General features: G+C 39.7%; 3 protein-coding genes across 5 annotated transcripts; 2 read left to right on the forward strand and 1 right to left on the reverse strand.

Moving 5' to 3' along the window:
• Positions 1-1,866: 1,866 nt before the first annotated feature.
• On the reverse strand, positions 1,867-7,192 carry LOC137613386 (tigger transposable element-derived protein 1-like). Of its 2 annotated transcripts, none has more exons than XM_068342581.1 (2): positions 5,562-7,192; positions 1,867-2,773 (listed from the first exon to the last, which is right to left on the reverse strand). In XM_068342581.1, the coding sequence occupies exon 1, from the start codon at positions 6,871-6,873 to the stop codon at positions 5,590-5,592; it is 1,284 nt and encodes a 427-aa protein (XP_068198682.1). In that variant the 5' UTR covers positions 6,874-7,192; the 3' UTR covers positions 1,867-2,773; positions 5,562-5,589. The 2 variants fall into 2 exon arrangements, with proteins under 2 accessions (XP_068198682.1, XP_068198681.1); XM_068342580.1 differs by having other exon boundaries at positions 1,867-4,481.
• Positions 7,193-7,424: 232 nt separating this feature from the next.
• Positions 7,425-12,515, forward strand: katnbl1 (katanin p80 subunit B-like 1). Of its 2 annotated transcripts, none has more exons than XM_068343135.1 (10): positions 7,425-7,560; positions 8,165-8,276; positions 8,422-8,459; positions 8,645-8,927; positions 9,033-9,148; positions 9,233-9,283; positions 9,931-10,020; positions 10,231-10,335; positions 11,527-11,620; positions 11,906-12,515. In XM_068343135.1, the coding sequence occupies exons 2-10, from the start codon at positions 8,268-8,270 to the stop codon at positions 11,936-11,938; spliced, it is 819 nt and encodes a 272-aa protein (XP_068199236.1). In that variant the 5' UTR covers positions 7,425-7,560; positions 8,165-8,267; the 3' UTR covers positions 11,939-12,515. The 2 variants fall into 2 exon arrangements, with proteins under 2 accessions (XP_068199236.1, XP_068199235.1); XM_068343134.1 differs by having other exon boundaries at positions 8,147-8,276; positions 11,906-12,514.
• Positions 12,516-13,887: 1,372 nt separating this feature from the next.
• emc7b (ER membrane protein complex subunit 7b) lies at positions 13,888-17,136 on the forward strand. The gene is made up of 5 exons (XM_068343137.1): positions 13,888-14,233; positions 15,810-15,929; positions 16,044-16,182; positions 16,285-16,365; positions 16,482-17,136. Exons 1-5 carry the CDS (start codon positions 14,001-14,003, stop codon positions 16,629-16,631), a joined length of 723 nt encoding a protein of 240 aa, XP_068199238.1. The 5' UTR covers positions 13,888-14,000; the 3' UTR covers positions 16,632-17,136.
• The last annotated feature ends 382 nt before the right edge of the window (positions 17,137-17,518 follow it).

Below are 17,518 nucleotides of genomic sequence, written 5' to 3' on the forward strand. Positions count from 1 at the left end.
ACTATTGGATGGATCTATACAATTAAAAACCATCTTTTCCTCAGGAAGCTCTGATAATTGAGTTGCAACAGCTACGTTTACTCTCTCATCTGGGTCAGTAGCGCCGATTAGCAAATGCTAAGTCAAGATCTCAATTATTCTTTCCTATCATCTTTTTTGTCTTTAAATATATTTAGCCTCATCCACCTGCTAGCTGCTAACTGCTGGCATAGCTGTCAACTCTTTTGTTTTGTTCTTTTATCATTTGTTTTCTCCCTGAACATTTTGTAAAATCCCTTTTTAAAAGCAGAACCGATCCAAGTATCCTTATTCCAACAATGGCTTAATTTGATTTAAACTCTCAATAGTGCCACTGAAACAACAAAATTCAACAAAATCTAATTATGCTTCCATCAAACAACTCAAACATTTTGTTGGATGTTGGTCATTTAAACCCATAGCATGGCGATTTGAATTCCTCCTACATGTATTTTCATTTATATTTCCGAGAACAGTTGTGTTTAGGTTGGTATGTGCAGCTGGACTTCTTGGTAACAAGAGGAAAAGCCACTAGGCATTTTCATTTTTGTGGCCGTCTGTTGGAAAAAAAGAAGAAAAAACAAAAAAAAAACGCCTCGATTTCAAACCAAGCTAATTGCAGGTAACTGCCAAAATAAAGGAACATGAAATATGTTGGAGCTCCTTCTCTGTGCTTTGGCTTAGATTTTACAAACTCAACTAATGTATTCAATGTACTTCACAGAATGTCCTACTTTTCAGTGTTTTCCCACTAATTTCTGGAGTTGCGTTTCCACTGCCACACCGAGACGCTGAATGGAGTTGAGGAGCGGTGACAGCGCCAGCGAAGCGATTTACATTGTTGTATTTTCACCCTTTGAACGACCGCTCGACGGAGACAATATAATTCCGAGAAGATTCCGCTTTCACCGCGATAGAAATGCTCCGACACAAAAACTGCCTTGTGTTTCTTGGCTTTTGCGTCGCCTCCTGCTTTCCACTTGCCAAGAAATTATCCTCCTTCATCTCGCAGAAGAGCCGACAGAACCGTTCAATCTGAAATTAATCGTTTGTGAAGGAGGTGTTCAAAGAAAAAGAAATGTAGGATGAAGGGTTTGTAGCAGCAGTCACCCCTTTGAGAAATTCTAGAAAGATGATACGAGTTCTGTGTGAGTTCAGGGACTTCCAGCTCCAAACACTGTCTGATATATATATATATATTTTTAAAAAGACACTCATTCACTTTGTTTGCTGAGAGGAGAACACACTTGAATATCTGACACTGGGAACATGGGAAAGTAGCTAACCTGGCTCCACACAAAAACAACTCAATCCTCCTACCGGCAAAAAACCAGTAATGAAAAGCAGCAACTCTTCTGCACTTTCTCCGGTCGTCTGACACATTAGACCTGTGAGAGAAAGTTTCATATTTTCTAGTGCAATTGGTTTTTATCTTTGTTTGCCTGCTCTGGCTAGATTTGGCTGTCTGGTGAGACTTTGGAGAAAGGACTTAAAAGGTGTAGTTTAAGCCAGAGGTGTTTTAAACCCAAATAAGGCATAACAATTCCTGTCCAATTATTTCTGTTATATGAAGATAAACAAAAAAAATTTTTTTAAAATGTTTTCTCTCCTCAGACTGTTATGTGTGTTTCAAAAGTAAATGTTTTTGTGTGTGAGGTTTAAATTTTGTTTGTTTTTTTGATTTTCTTTCCCTTCTCTGCAACAAAAGAATTGTAGAATCATGAGAATATTGGAAGAAAATGTTTATGTAGCTACAGGATCACCTAGAAAACAAGCAAGATGTTTAAGATGAAGGTATTTATTGGGGCATATGCATCACTTCCCACACATACCTTCTGGCAATAGGGAAAGAAAGTACATTTATAACGGTCTGTAAATGATAGGCAGATACCTCAGGGTGATCAGATCATCAGGATGGTCGGTTATTGATCCATTTTCATCTCTACCGAGGTGAGGATGGGGACACAGGTTCATTAATACTTTTATTCCAGGTATCTCAAGCTCATTGGAGGAGATACTGTTTTGCAGTAAGGACGCCAGAGGGCGCTATGGATACAAAATCAATTGACAGCTTCTGCAACAATTCAGAGGATTTATTGCATGCAAGTGCAGCGTGCAATATTCGTTCGGATTATGAAAAGATTTATTTGTGGTACTTTATTCAATTAACTTGGTCCCCGCACAATTATTTCTCTCATCAATGTAGGTTGGAACGCTTTGGGCCACTTAACAAAGACTCACCTGCATCACCTGATGTAATTGTAATGCAATACCTATTTATGTCGAAGGGTGGCAGTATTGAGTTTAAACTGGAGGTGGGGCTGACGGCTGCTGTTTCCGGTTGAAACAGGAAGTTGTTAGGAGACGGAACGATACGAAAGCAGACGGGAAAGTTAGATGAATGACCACACGCTGATGACTTTCGACTGCAGTTGTTGCTGTCAATAAAATAAAAGGATGAACGTTTTCATCGTTTTGTAGCATAATTAGGCTAGCTAGCCAGGAGAGTAGAAGAGACGAAGAGACGAACCAGTAGCGATACAAGACAGAGATGGAGCGGGCCCACGATGAGGTCAGTGTAGTGTGGTGGACACTGTCAATACATAAAAGTAGAACTGATCATGCAGAAAGTCAACAATCTGAGCCTAGATTAACACAAAGACTGTCAACAAGAGTGTGTTTAGCTCCAGCAGGCACCGGCACGACGTGTTCGAGAAGATTGAAGCTGTGGGTTTCCAGCTGAGCAGCACAACACCTGTGAAAGAGGGACAAGTTCATTATCCTCCATCTCTGGCTGAACACATCCTAAAGGAAGAAATTGCTAACAGACTTGTTTAGTCTTCACTAGCACCATAGTGCCACAGATGCTAATTTAGCTGATGATGAACACATGCTGTCGTGCTTTAAACTGGAGACAGTGTGGTAACGGGATAAAGCGGAGTTATTAGTGATTAGTGAGTCTAGTTACGAAGAATAAGAAAGAACCTTTAATGATCCCTTTAGGGATTTTTTTTTTAATTTTCCAGTGGAATGAATGTGTTCAATGGTTATCCTTGATAGGAACTTGTATTCTGCATCAGTGGAATGGTATTACAGCCTACTGTAGGTTTAAATATATTTAATCTAACGTATTAAAGGGTTCTTTCAGTATGCAGAAGTCAATTTATCATAGCAGTTGTTCAAGGAAAGGCACAAGTACTGTAGTAATAAGTGTGTATGGAGGGGGGGGGGGTTAACGCCTTTTTAAAATTATGTTTAAGTAGGGAGGGCGTAGCACTGTGGAAATTTTATTCAGATTATGTCCGGAATTGTTTTCTGTTACTTCTTTCAATTACATTATTTTTCTTATTAATATCTTTGAAACGTTTTTCTCCTGTCAAGCTGATGCTGTCATCTTTGTATGAGTGTAACGCAAGGCAGTGAAAACTGGAAGTGACTACATCAGTCAAGCAATAAATTAATCAGATTTTATTTGTACAGCTCAAATTCACAAAATCCACATTGAAAAGGGAAAAAAGTATATTACATCGTTATAATAGTGGTATTTAATTGAACGATCGAGTAGTGGATTTACTCCTCCAAACATGAGAAGAGCTTTGTCATCTATCTCAAGTCCTTCTCTAAACTCAAATCCTCCAGGTGAGGTAATCCACAGCTCTCTTCTCCTTTCACTAAAGGTGATGTGTGCAGAGGTCATTGTGCGCGTTTATTCAGCATCTCTGAAAAGAGTTACAACACACCCCACTAGAAATGAGAGGCAGAGATGTAAATATTTTTTGTTGTCATTCTGTTTTGTTCTTTCTTTAAGGAAAATTGCTCAGGGATCTGTACCCTGACTAAAGGACCAGATGATTAAGCTGTGAGACAACAATCTGTATGGAAAAAATACATCAACGCTAAAAATTAGATTCCCTGTGTGATGGTAAACAGGTGAACACATGTGTGCTGTTGTAACGGCAAGTATCCTTAGGGTGACTTAAATGCACATGTCATTCCTGCTGCTATGGATCTCTCAATTGAAACTAAACAAAAGATGCATTTAATGTGAGGTCATGGGAGTTGTTGTCTTCTTTGTTTATCGCCGCAGATGATGTGATTCAGGCAGGAGTTCACGGACCAAGTAGTGCTTTCCTCAACCCGTTCAAATGTATAACAAAGAGCTTGATTTTAAGACATTTTAATGTGGAAATGTTACATATTCTATCTCCAAAATTGAATGTTGACGTAACTTTATCATTCAAAGCATATGATAAATCCCATATTTAAAATTGTGCCTAGATACAAACAGATGAAGCAGGATTTTTTTTCGTTTTTGTTAAATTGATTTAGAGGCCTGGCAGTCCAACACCTTTTCCACTTCTCCTTCCCAATGACCTTTTTGTTTTAAAACATTAAATGACCAAAGCTTCAGAATCAGGACAGTTACTTCACTTCAGTTTCCAACCGTGGTGCATTCAAATTCTCTGAAAAGAAAGTGGAAAAATGTTCTGGTTTATTGCTGTTTTATCTCACATTTCTTTCATACCAAAGAAGAACATCTTTCAACAGAAGGTCAAACAGGTGAAAATAATGTCAGTTGTTTTTTTTCAAATTTACTTTTAGTGAAGTTCTTCAGTTCTGAGTACTGGTATACCTCCGTTTACGTCATTCTCGATTATGCCTGGAAAAATATAAGTTTACTTCACTTTACCCGACTTATAAATAATAATAATAATAATAATTGCTGTACTTGATTTTTAACCTTATAAAAGGATTTTATTTTATCACTCACTGAGAAAAGAAAGCATCCGCTATGTACTGTATCGTAAACATCAACAATTTTTTTTAGGAAATTTATATTTTTGTTTGTACTATATAAAATAATTTACATTGTTGTCATTTTTTGACTAATGTGTCTCCTCAAACCAATTAACGACGTAGAGTGAGGTATGCCTGTATCAGACTTACGAGTGACTTTATTTTAAACACAATAAAACCTGTCATGGAATCATATGACTGTGTCCTCTTTTGATGACGAAATCATTTATAGTTCTATTTAGTTATATTCCGTGTTTAGGAATTTCATCTTAACAGATATGCTAGAAGGGACTTGAATTGTGTAAATTTGAGAGAACGGGAAACGGTTTCTTGTATACTGTATTGTGCATTTTTGAGACCGAACACCATGAAATAATCTCTGGTACAGACATTCAAATTTTGATGGCTCAGTTAGATCACTGAGAAAAATAGAACATGGTGATCTTTTTAATTGGCTTATGTTGTGATTTATTTCCAAGCAGAGTGAAATTCTAAATTTGCAATAAAAAATATATACACATACACACACTATAAATACACACACAGAATTCCCACCTTACACAATAGGTTTTGAGAGGGTGTTGTTATATATGAAATTTCAATTTGAGGTCAGTTAAATTCCATAACTATTCTAAATAAAGTAATATTCCATAAGACTTACCAAACATCACTGGACATATAAACAACACAAACATGATTTACACTATACAATAAAAACAAATTACGGTAGTACCAGAGTAATTTACCTTAGATAAGTAGACCGGTTAGGAGGCGTTAATCGGACAGATCGTCAATGGAGATTTCTATGTAGAAGTCTTCAGTGGAGTGTTCCTCAGAGATGTCTTCTTCTATGGGTGCCTGTTCAGGTGAGGGTGCTGAAGTAGGAGGCCTCAATGAGGAGGAAGGTGCAGATGAAGGTATTGCAGAGGATGCAGCGGCTGGGGTCGAAGGCCGAGGTTTGTAGCAGCGGCCCGAGGATGTCTTCGTGGTCTTCCTCTTCTCCTCATCGTAGATGAACCGATAGCACTGCAGGGCGTCCTGAATGCCTGTTGAAACTTTCGAAAACCTCTCAACATTCGGGTCTTGGCCCTCCAAAAGTGTCAATGCTTCTTCAACCTTCGAGAAAGCAGCTGCGAGCAACTTGGTTTGGAACTGCTTTAAGGGAAATGGCTCCTTGGTCTCCTTAAGCTGCTCCTGTTGACGCTGCATCTCTTCCAACGCAATCAGGTCATCATTGCTCAACTCCTCCGGGTGCCAATCGAGAATCTCCTCAAAATCTTCCTCCTTTATTTTGAGCTGCAACGAACTGTGGACCACGTTCTCGAGATCAGGTGGGTTCACATCACTATTCACTGGAGCCCTCAGCTCGAAGTCTCCGGATGCGTTTCCGCCAAGCGTCGGGGTAAATCGCTCCTCAGCTGCCTTGACCCCTGACCCACTGTTCTCTCCACTGATGTCGGTTTCGCTCTTCCAACACAGTCCGATTTCGTTGAAGATCTGCTGGGAAGTGCATCCTTCATTATCAGCGATTCCTTTCTCGGATAACGAATAATTCGTAGGGAATTCTTGTGCAGCCTTCTTATCCGCACTCGCAGTCTCACCCCGTAGTTGGATATTCAGATTTGAACGTTGCTTGAATCTAACAAACCAACCATGGCTTGCTATAAAAGACTGGTCAGCAGCATCCTCTCCAGCCTTAGACTTCACATCTTCGAAAAGGCTTCTAGCCTTTTCCTGAATCAACTTTAGAGAAAGTGGCAAGTATTTTTGTTGTTTATGTTCGATCCACATGGCTAGTAGTTTTTCCATCTTATCGATGCACTTCCCTCTTCTCTTGGAGATAATAGTCGAAGACATTGGCACAGCACTCTTCACATGTTCCATTATGCGGTCCCTTCCTTTGTAAATTGTTGCGATCGTTGACCGATTCATACCGTATGCACGTGCCACATCAACTATCCTCTCGCCATTGTCCAACAGTTTGATAATGGCAACCTTCATTTCCAAAGAGATTGCCTTGCGTTGCTTGCGACTACTAGCCTTTAGTTTGTTAGCCATGATACAGGATCCAAAGCCTTGCCTGCTGAGCTGCTCACAGAGACATGTGCAAGAATGAGCCGGAGGGATGGAGGTGAGAGTTACGTTTCGGCGCTCCTGGGCGTGTGTTGCGGCAGGTCTCCAAGGAGATCTACAACAGTCAGATGTTACAGGCGGTTGTTCGTATATATGATATGTTCGTATGTCGGATGTTCGTATCTCGGGGAGCACCTCTCTATATATATTATCATACCATCTATATGAAAAGTACGCGAGTAACAGTTTTTTCTTTTACGTAGGTTCGGAATTATTTCTTCTGCTTCTTTAGCTCCTGCGGAGTCTTTTTCTTCTTCGTCTTTTTTTTTCTTCTTCGGCTTCCTTTTCTTCTTCTTCGTCTTGTTTTTCTTCTTCGTTGCCTTTATTTTCATCTTCTTCGTGTTCTTCTTCCACCCCACTAGGCGGCGCCATAGGATAAAGTGATATTGAATCGTTTTCATGACGTCCGCTAGGAGTCGCTAAACAACCCTGTTTTATTTCGACATCAGTCCCACCGTCTCCTTTCACACCGGCGCTGTATTCATTTGAATGTTAAAACTGTGAGACGCTAGCGAACCTGTTTATAGAGGAGTTGTTAAGTTTAAATCCCTTTTCCCACATTTTGGATTTTCAAACTTGATGCGACTTCATGAAGCTTCACGACATGAATCGGTTGGTATTTAACTTTACGACTTAAACGTAACATTTGAACTACATTTAAAAGTCGTATGTTTCTTGAGTTGGAAGGCTAACTAGCTAGCTCGCATTAGCGGCCCTGTTTATTACGTTTGTTACAAGTCAGCGTCACCGTTTATTCTTGATGGTTGAGCTCTGAGCTAACAATTAAAGCTAACTATAGGTCTACATTACCAGGTAGCACGTAACAAGTTAAGTAAAGGGTGAAACAAAATGCAGCTTCATTCCAAAACATAGCTTCGGGTATGTGTGTAGCAGGTTGGACAACTTGTTACTGTAACTCTAAATAACAACTAGTAACTTTAGTGAGTGTACGTAAGTGTTTGATCCATAGCCGGGAGGCTAACTTTAATGTAGCATTTTAATTGGCGTAGCTCATTTGCATTTGCTTTCTTTCTTTTTTTTTATTCATTCGCACAGCAACGTCATATCCCACATGTCAAAAGAAGGAATTTAACGAATCAGTTCTTGTTTTTCCTGCCACTACACAACAAAACGACAATCATAAACTCCAGATCGGGGCGGATATATTAATGATTGCTCTCAAACTGTTATTTGACAGTGCACCTTGTTATGACAGCTTGTAAGCATCAGCCAGTTAGCATGTGTGACAACAAGAAGTCAACCAGAACAAATCAAATGGCCTTCAGCGATCCTGCCTGGACTTTACTGCCGCAGAGAACATGAAGCAGGTAGGTTTGACAATCAGTAAATACCGTGTTTTGTTTGTGTTCATAACTGACCTGTTGTCTCTTCAAGCCTGGTAACTGTGAGGTACAGTGAAGTGGTGTTCTACAGACTGTAGTAGTGGCTTCATTCCTTATCCTTTTGTTTTAGGTGGATATAATAAGTAAGGAAGATTTAGATAAAGAAAGGTGAGTCTCTTAGTCATTCACCTGCATTCACTGGCTATGTTCCACAGACCATCCCATCTCAGTCACTGGATCATTGGGGCACCTTCCCATCATCATTAGCATCACGTTTGTGGATGTGAATTGTTTTAGTTTTTCTAAATTGAGACAGCTGTGCTTCTCAACCATATTAACTTTCCCTTTGACAGATTTCAAGTCCATTACGGATTGCACAGCGCGGTCAAAGTGAAGCGATTGTCGTCATTGAAGAAGAAGAAGTGCTGTCCAGTGGTGGAGGTGGGCTTAAAGCTGCACCGCAAAACAGCAGATGTAGGCTGTGCCCATGACCCCGGCATGGCCAACAAAGAAAATGAACTGACGTGCTCCGATGATGTTCGGGGCATGCACAATGACAAGTGCGGGCTCCCTGTAAACTCTGCAGAGGGCTCCAAGATGGCAGGGGCCAGCTCCAAGTACAGCGACCTCTCTGAGGTGATATCTCAGTCATGACAAATGACCAGTGTTTCTTTTCCCTGTACAGCAAACGCTGTTCTGTCTATTTTTGATCTCAATTCTTTTTGTGCTCTGTTTGCATAGCTATCAAAGGACCATGAAACAATGACACACGTCCTATTTGGAAGGAATCTACGACTAAAAGTAGCTCAAACACTGTGGAGAAGAAACACAAGTGAATTTGTAGCCTACTTGATAAGGTGAAAGCGACTGCTGGTCATCTGTAGTTTGTTTGCCTCTGTTGCATAAAATGTATTAACTTTGATCGTTTTTGATTTTTCCAGAATTCAAGACACAGGGGTGTTGCTCGACTGCTTACCTGTCTTAACTAATGAGTGAGTTTTGCTCTGGATATTTTGCCTTACTGATTTATAACTCATTTGCTACCAGTGCCTTGTCAGCAGACTTTCTTTGATTTTCCTGATATTTATCCATCTGTTCTTGACCGATTGCAAGATGCTTCGTTCAGAGCAACACCATGTTCACTCGAAGGGGCATGCTGACAAACGCAGACTTTGTAGCGTCTTTCTCTGATTCTCCATCCTCTGTTCTAACTCTATGTAGATCATTGCGCTAGATTCCATGAGTAGAAGCCTGGTTTTAACTGACAAGCTCCGTCCCCCAGCCCCCTCTTGAAAAACGTAATTGGCATGTGGTGGAAAGTTGTCAATACAATAAAATAATACAATAAAATAACACAATGAAATTATATTATTTTACTATAAAATAATATAATATCACTGGCTGCCAATGATGTTTATAGACGTCTGTGGTGGAAAGTTTTTAATACAATAAAATAATTCAATAAAATAAAACAATGAAATTATATTATTTTACTATATTATTTTATTGTATTTTATTGTATTAAAAACTTTCCACCACAGACGTCTATAAACATCATTGGCAGCCAGTGCGTTAATAATCCCCTGTAGTAGACCGTTTAGGGAAAGTTGGTTGATTGGCCTCTGTGTTGTTGTTTCAGCCTCCAGACTGAAGCATCATGTTTGTCACTTGGATGCTGCGTCGACCTCATACCCCAAGTAAAAGCGATTCTTGCTGCCAAATATGAAGAGTAAGTTTCCCTGAAGGATATCATAAATCTGTAATAATCTGTCTCTTTGACACAAAATTTGAAATCATTCAAGAAGTCGCAGCCAGTCTGAATGATAAATAATCTGATTAACATGTTTGTTCAGTAAAATATGTTCGAATTAGCATTTTTAACCTTCTGATCTGGGTGACAGACGTCTCATCAATGCCTTATGTTCTACTTTTTCTGCAGACACATAACGGTGGGTCTGCGTTGGATTCAGTCTGTCATCAAGAAATGGTGGCCAGAACTTTCTAAGAATGAGAAAAGACAGCGGGACAGTCGTTCAGAAGACAGGTGAGAAAAGCATGCTTCAAAAAATGTAAACTTAGTCCTCTTCAAGTCGACACGGGCCGTTAGTGTTTCACATGATGACGTTTGTGAGGAACAGAGAGAAAGAGCGACACGATATAGTAAAAAAAAAAACTGCAGTGAGGATTCATTCATCTGTTCTGTGCCTGTCCATTTGAGTGAGCCGTCAATGTCAACATGATTTCTCTGCCTCATCCACAGCCATCCTTCCTCCCCTCCTCCCTTCCTTCCTTTTCTCCTCCCCTCCTCCCTTCCTTCCTTTCTTTCTTCCTTCCATCCTCTGTGGTGTAGTTGAATACGCACTATTGCAGTAAAACTAAGTTGAAATTTTCTTATACCCCTACTAAAGGGAGCATGTTGGGTAACACCGCTGCTTTCTCCTTATTATTTCTCCTCAAATAATGCTAGACAGTATTCAGCGAAACTTCTCACACACTTTGTCGGGGCCCTAAAGGTGTGCATCTCACAAATGGTTTCTGTCGCACTGCTGCTATTCTGCTATGATGGGGGTCATGGCCTGTCTGCATCGTCTGTCAGATTTTCTAGTTACCTTCACATTTTTCAAATAAAAAAAGGAAAGGTCATATTTTCTATTTGATTGCGCTCTAGTAAAAACAAATATTAATCCTCCCCGTTATGCCTGTTTGCTGTTCATTTACTTGGGCTAATACGTTTGTGAAACTGACAGTAAAAGTTAATGTACAAAAATATATGAGTCCAAAATTCAGAGCTGTGGTTTGTGTTGCTGCCTTTAATGGAGTTTATTAACCGGATCTTTTAAAATGGGGAAAATTCCAGATGATTTTCCATTTGGCTCTCATTCACTTGTTAAAAAGAGATATCAACTTAAATATGACCTTAATGCATGAAAACGTTTCCTCCTTGCACTGAAACTGAAACATTTATCCTGCATTTATCACAGGGGATTTAGAAGAAAGTCAGACTCATAAATGAAATATTTGCCTCACTGGGTTTTTTTGAACCACGTATCACTTCTCAAGTAATTACATGGAAAAAGCGGCCCCTCACATTTCTAGCTGAATTCATTAGCTTGCAGTGGGTGGAGGGCTTCTCGTCCTTGGCAGGAGACGGCGTTCTGGTTTCCTTGCGTCAATGGAGGGTCTCGTGTTCACACACCATCACCGAAATGCTAATGTCTGGTTTTGCTTATCGCAGGAATATTGAAATAATCAAGCAGCGGTTGAAGGACTTATGGAAGGAAGGAACCCTATTATGTTTGGTTCCCGGATCTACAGGTGAACTGGCAATGGTGAGAAGGCTTCAGACGTTTGGTTACACTATGTGCTTTTTTCCACCCTCTGTTTATTTTGTGTGGACACAGCAAACTGTTCCCACTCTAAAAAAAAATCCTTCCTTGTCGGGTTGTGTTTAATTTGTTTGCATCATCAATGGAAATATATCTCCTATTTATAGCCAGTTTTTCACAAAATAATCCAGATTGTCGTGACGTCTCCAATGAGAAAATTATGCAGCGGTTCAGGCTGCTGTGTTGGCCATGACAACACCTGACTGTTATCTGTGCTTCATGTTACAGGCTATCGAGGCTTATCTATCTAAACTGCCCTGAAAGCTGTCGATGTAGCACTCTGAAGATGTGACCACTACTGCTGGATCATGGCTGTGCTATGAACTGATAATGATGCCAGACATAAAGAAAGGGTTAGCTCCGCCGCGGAAAACTCAAACCTCTTACTGGGACTGAACCTGACAATTCAGACACCTCCCCTGGTTAGAGATGGAGACTCTTAAGGAGGGCTGAGAGAACCTTTCTGCAGAACAAAAGCGAAAACAGCAGATGACTGCTTCACATTGAAGTGGACCGTGTTGTGAAGGGACTTATTCACTGGACCTCTATGAGACCGGATGTAACGTCGCTCTATGAAGTGCCAAGCTCCTGGTCTCTCACTACGACAGTCTTGCACCTGTGGATGTAATGAATACTCCCACTGTTACGTTTTGCATCTGGGTCCACCAGAATCAGGAATATAAAACTGAAAGAGTCTTAAGTTATGAGAGTGCCGCAAATTTCTTTTTTTTATTGTCTTGCATCTTAATTTGACGTTGGACTGGGAAATGTAAAAACAAGTGATTCTTTTAATCGTCTTTTAATAAATTTACTTAAAAAACATAAATGTGTATTTTAATTTGCGCATGGTGGCTCATTGAGTAGCGATGTTGCCTCACAGCAAGAAAGCTCTGGGTGTGATTTCTTCCTCTTTGGAGTTTGTGTGTTTTCTCTGTCTCTACGTGAGTTCTCCACCTCCAAAAACATACAGCTTAGGGGAATTAGTCACACCAAGTTGTTTGTATGTGTGAGTGTGAGCGGGACTGGTTGGTTGTCTTTCATGCAACGATTAGCTGGAGTCTTATCTGGGGTGTATCCCGGCTTTCGCCCGCAGCCAGCCAGGATGGACTCCAGAAGATTGGTGAGCCACAAGGTGAACAATGCAGTCAGACTGCAACATCCCACAACACCCCTGAATTTAAGATTTTACTCTTGAGCTATTTACATAGGTCAAAGATCAAAGCTAGTGCTCTGACCTGCTTTCATAGATCAAAGTACTAGCTTTGGTCTTACATTGGCCTTCTCCCTCCTCTTTCTATTTTATCCAGTTCCTAAGTGTACAAAAGTTGAAATTTGACCTTGACCTCGTTTTCTCAAGGTCATCATCTCATTTTCATCCCCTTTGCCACACGAGTAATGTGCTTTTTGTTTCATCTTTCTATCTGCAATAGTTGCAAAGATATTTGGTGGACTAACGAACAAACAAACGGAGAGACGGACAGACGAACACACCAACGCTGACAATTACTATACATCACCGCTTTGAAGCGGGATCTAATAAGAGGCAAGAGAATGGAGAAATGAGACGGTACATCAGGCGGGATCTGAGGGAATTGTGTTTAGATATGCAGTGACATAGTGGCATAATATCATTGCTGCACCCTTCTGATCTTATTGAATTACCACAAGTGGTCAAACAAGCTTTGCAGGATTTCCTGTTTGTGGTTGTACTTTTTTTCTTTTTAAACAAAGCTTCATTAAACAAGAAAAAACAAAAAAAAATGGTTCCTTTATTAGCCTGGAGGGTTGATTCTTTGGAGATCATTGACAAGACAGGTGAATGAGATAAACACAATAGAACTGACTGACTTTTTCAGTCAAAAATGCAAATTTAATTATACTTTTATACATTTGAATGGGGTTAATAAGTCAAGTCAATGGAAAATTAAACATTATTTATTTAAAAAAATGTACAGTAAGATCAAACAAGCTCCATTAAAATCAGAATATTTGCTGAAAAACTAGGTATATACTGTATATATATACACACACACACACACACACCCATGTGTGTGTAATTAAAAACATATACTAATGCTAGAGTGGACAAATATTTTTCCCTTCGGTTATTAATAAAGTTGATTCAATATTCAATCCCTTTGAACAATAACGGATTTCATGCATTTTTAATAAAGTTCCAAGTTCAAATGTGACGTCATTTTCCGCAGAGCCAGCTGATCGCCCCGGTCTTCCGCTCCCTCCGCCAGCTCCTGACTAAGATACATGTGGACACGCATATATTTAGATATTAAGGCTTCGTTTTAATTCGACATACATAGAAAATATGTTATCGACGGCTAAAGTGTCGCTGCTATGGTTTTGTATCCAGGCTGCCTTTGTCGTTGTGTTGTGTTTCACTGACATGGAAACGGGGCCTGGCGCAGGTGTATCGACACAACCGAACGGAGATCGGTTCAAAATCGAAGGAAGGGCGATAGTTCCGGGGATTAAAACACAAGACTGGGTCTCTACCGCCAGGGTCCAAGTGGACGGTGAGGAATACGTTGGATTCTTGAGGTAAGAAACAAGTCACAATTGTAGCCTAGCCTGCGAGTTAGCCTGTTCGCTACTAGGCTAGTTAGCATTAGCAAACAGCGAGCTATCTTCAACGTCAGAGTGGCTTGAAGTGATCATTCTCTTGCTGCTTTAGTTAATTGTCTCAAATTATTTACATCCTAGTAACTGTTTATAATCTCCAACCTTGAGTTAATTAATATTTAACTTCAACGAGGCCTTCTTAGATTCAGAAATGCTTTGACTACTAACTTTACACCTACCGATAATTTTCAATATTATCGTGGTGCATTCATGGAAATCAAGATAAATGCATGTATGCGTTTTAAATGGATACAGTTAAAGTATTTTTTTAATGGTTTGAAAATAATATAATCCAATTAAACTTCAGTCAATCAACTTTATATATGAAGTACTTTTCATGAACGAATTTGTAGCGCAAAGCGCTTTACAGAATTTAGAGCAATAAGCACAATTAAAGAAAGAGAAACAATTACCAAGAAAACCTTCCCGCTATTCATACCACACACACATGAAAAATAAAATAGGACTGAAACAATAATTATAATGAAATTAAATACTAAAAATATGTAAGATTACGTGGTGCACTGGCGTCGTGCCCGGAGTGTCCCCCGCCTCACGCCCTACGTCAGCTGGGACTGGCTCCAGCTCCCTGTGACCTGTTAGGGCGGATACAGCGGCGGTACATGAAAATGAATGAATGAAAAATATAGATACAATACCAGTAATTAAGATTAAATTCTTAAAAAGCAACATAAAATTGGGTAGACCCAGATGAGAACATAAGAAGGGTTTTTTTTATTTTATATACCCTAATGATCCGGAATGGAAATTAGTTGCACACTCTTTTACACTGTTAGTTCTTTGTCATGCATATACAGTGTATACAGGCTTTAAAACACCCACTTAAGGGACCCATAGGCATGCAGTGTGGGGGAGGTAGAGTGGCGGGCAGCTCTTACGTGGTGCGCCCTAATGAGCAACCTGTAAAGGGGACGGCGTTTTGCTCAAGGGTGCCTCCGCAGTGCTCGGGAGTTGAGCTGACACCTCCCGCTGTCAGCTCACACTCCGTGGTGACTAGGCGGGAGTGGGAATCGAAACCACCGATCTTGGGAACATTGGACGAATCGCTCTACCACTAAGCCACTGCTGCCGTATTTATGTTTCAGTCTAGTAGTCAGTGATGGGAATCACAAGCTTGGCGAACTGTGACCAACGATTATTTTATACTGTTAGCAAGTATTTGTAAATATGGCTTGGAATGGCTTAATGGTTTGAATCTAAGCTGATTGGGTCATTCAAAGCTAACCGGTTAACACCTCTTAGGTGCGGCTGCTATATTGGACACGTTTTCTTACAGGACTTTCATGGAATTAAGTTAAATGACCGTTCTCATCATACTGGGTTTACCACGAAGACATAAAAGTTCACATTTAAAGTAAAGACTTATTTGTTAGCTCCTTTTTCTAAAGACTGAACCTTTGCTGATAGATGGATCAAACCACCTTTGTCTCATTAACTTTGAAAAAATCCAACTGTTGTTCTCCTCTCATTACAGAACCGATGGGAGTTTTGCTGTCAATGACGTCCCCTCGGGATCCTATGTTGTGGAAGTTGTCAGCCCTAATTATAGATTTGAACCCGTACGTGTTGATATCACGTCGAAGGGCAAAATGAGGTGAGATCTTCTAATTAAGAAGATCAAGAACGCACTGTTTTGTGTCAGTTAGGTCAGCCATCTGTAGCATTCAGATTAGAATTCTCACAAAGGTTATTGTGTGTCGTTCCACAGAACACGTCTCGTGAATTACATCAAGACTTCAGAAGTAATTCGCCAGCAGTATCCTCTTCAAATCAGGGCTTCTGGCCTTCAAACCTACTTCATGAAGAGAGAAACCTGGGGCTGGACGGACTTTCTCATGAACCCAATGGTGAAAAAAATGCATGCTTTTGCACGGAACTGACAATATATATGATGTCCATACATATAGTTCCAACAGGTTAAAGATATTTAATTTGTTTTTTTTCTTAAGGTCTTGATGATGGTTCTGCCTCTCCTGATCATTGTTTTACTGCCTAAAGTAGTGAACACCAATGACCCAGAGATGAGAAAGGTAAGGAATCCTTAATAACTGGTGTTATTTCAAAAATATTGAATATATGTTGAGTTCATCGTCTCAAATCTTGTTGTAGAAATTGTTTTTAAACTTCATTTAACCTGCCTTTACAGGAAATTGAGCAGTCCATGAACATGCTGAGCCCCAACCCTGAGCTTCCGGATATGTCTGAGCTCGTGACGAAGTTCTTTTCTGGCTCCAAGGGTTCCAGTAAGGCAGGCGGCAGCAGCAAGGGCACCAGGCCAGCTGTCAAGAGGAGGTAGTACCATCCACACCTCTGTCTGCCTCATGAAGCTTGAACTGCGCCTTGGAAGCAGGATTTTATTCAAAGTGTCATTTTTTTCCCTCCCCTTTGGATCTATTGTACAGTTTACCTTATTGCTAGTTGTTTTCAGCAGATCCAGAATTAAGATATGCTAAAAACAAAAAAGATATGTTTTCATGCTGCACTGGTAGAAAGTTCTTATTCTTTGCAAAAGCTATTAACCTGACTCTATTTCTGTGCTATAACTATCCAGCGTGCATTTTTCCACTGCTGCTACTTCCACAACCCTAAAGAGAAAGAACATATACTGTATACAGAGACTTTTTTTTTCCTTCTATATCTTGTTTTTGATTTCAGTACATGAAACTGTGAATAAAAATTAACTGAATTTTAAAAATGATAAATTCTTATTTAAATGTCTGGATTAATAAATTACGATGATATATTACAACTGTGTTTGAATGTATGTATATTGAATAACAAACACATGGCTTTCTTAATTTCTTTAAAATTATCATCCTGTGTACACTTTGCACCTGAGGTCTATACATTAAAATTTGAATTATTAACCATTTAAAGATTGGATAAAGCTGCTTGCACAATCTGTCGAGCTATACTTAAAAGGAAGCGCATCAAATGGTGAGTCATTCAGTTTAGCTCTTTCACCAAACAATTCCTGCTCAGTGTCCAGTTTCTGTTCAGTTGTAGCAGTGTATTTTGTATTTTAATAGAAGATGCTGCTTGGCGCTCACAACTTGGATTAGTCCTAAATGATCTACTTCTTTGAGACAGTGTCAAAATCTGATTTGAGATGATGAAAGGGATGACACACAAATGCCATCATCTGAATAATAAAAACTTGCTCATTTAAAGATATTTGAAGAT

The sequence above is a fragment of the Antennarius striatus genome, chromosome 19 (genome assembly GCF_040054535.1).
Source record: "Antennarius striatus isolate MH-2024 chromosome 19, ASM4005453v1, whole genome shotgun sequence".
Taxonomy (NCBI): domain Eukaryota; kingdom Metazoa; phylum Chordata; class Actinopteri; order Lophiiformes; family Antennariidae; genus Antennarius; species Antennarius striatus.

What these genes read in the sequence shown, in the direction of transcription:
- LOC137613386 (XM_068342581.1), bottom strand. Translation starts at nt 6,873, where the DNA reads ATGGCTAACAAACTAAAGGCTAGTAGTCGCAAGCAACGCAAGGCAATC.
- katnbl1 (XM_068343135.1), top strand. An exon ending in TTACCTGTCTTAACTAATGA is followed by an intron (nt 9,284 to 9,930) that starts GTGAGTTTTGCT and finishes TTGTTGTTTCAG; the next exon opens with CCTCCAGACTGAAGCATCAT. An exon ending in CTACAGGTGAACTGGCAATG is followed by an intron (nt 11,621 to 11,905) that starts GTGAGAAGGCTT and finishes TTCATGTTACAG; the next exon opens with GCTATCGAGGCTTATCTATC.
- emc7b (XM_068343137.1), top strand. Translation starts at nt 14,001, where the DNA reads ATGTTATCGACGGCTAAAGTGTCGCTGCTATGGTTTTGTATCCAGGCT. An exon ending in GAATACGTTGGATTCTTGAG is followed by an intron (nt 14,234 to 15,809) that starts GTAAGAAACAAG and finishes CTCTCATTACAG; the next exon opens with AACCGATGGGAGTTTTGCTG. An exon ending in ACTTTCTCATGAACCCAATG is followed by an intron (nt 16,183 to 16,284) that starts GTGAAAAAAATG and finishes TTTTTTCTTAAG; the next exon opens with GTCTTGATGATGGTTCTGCC.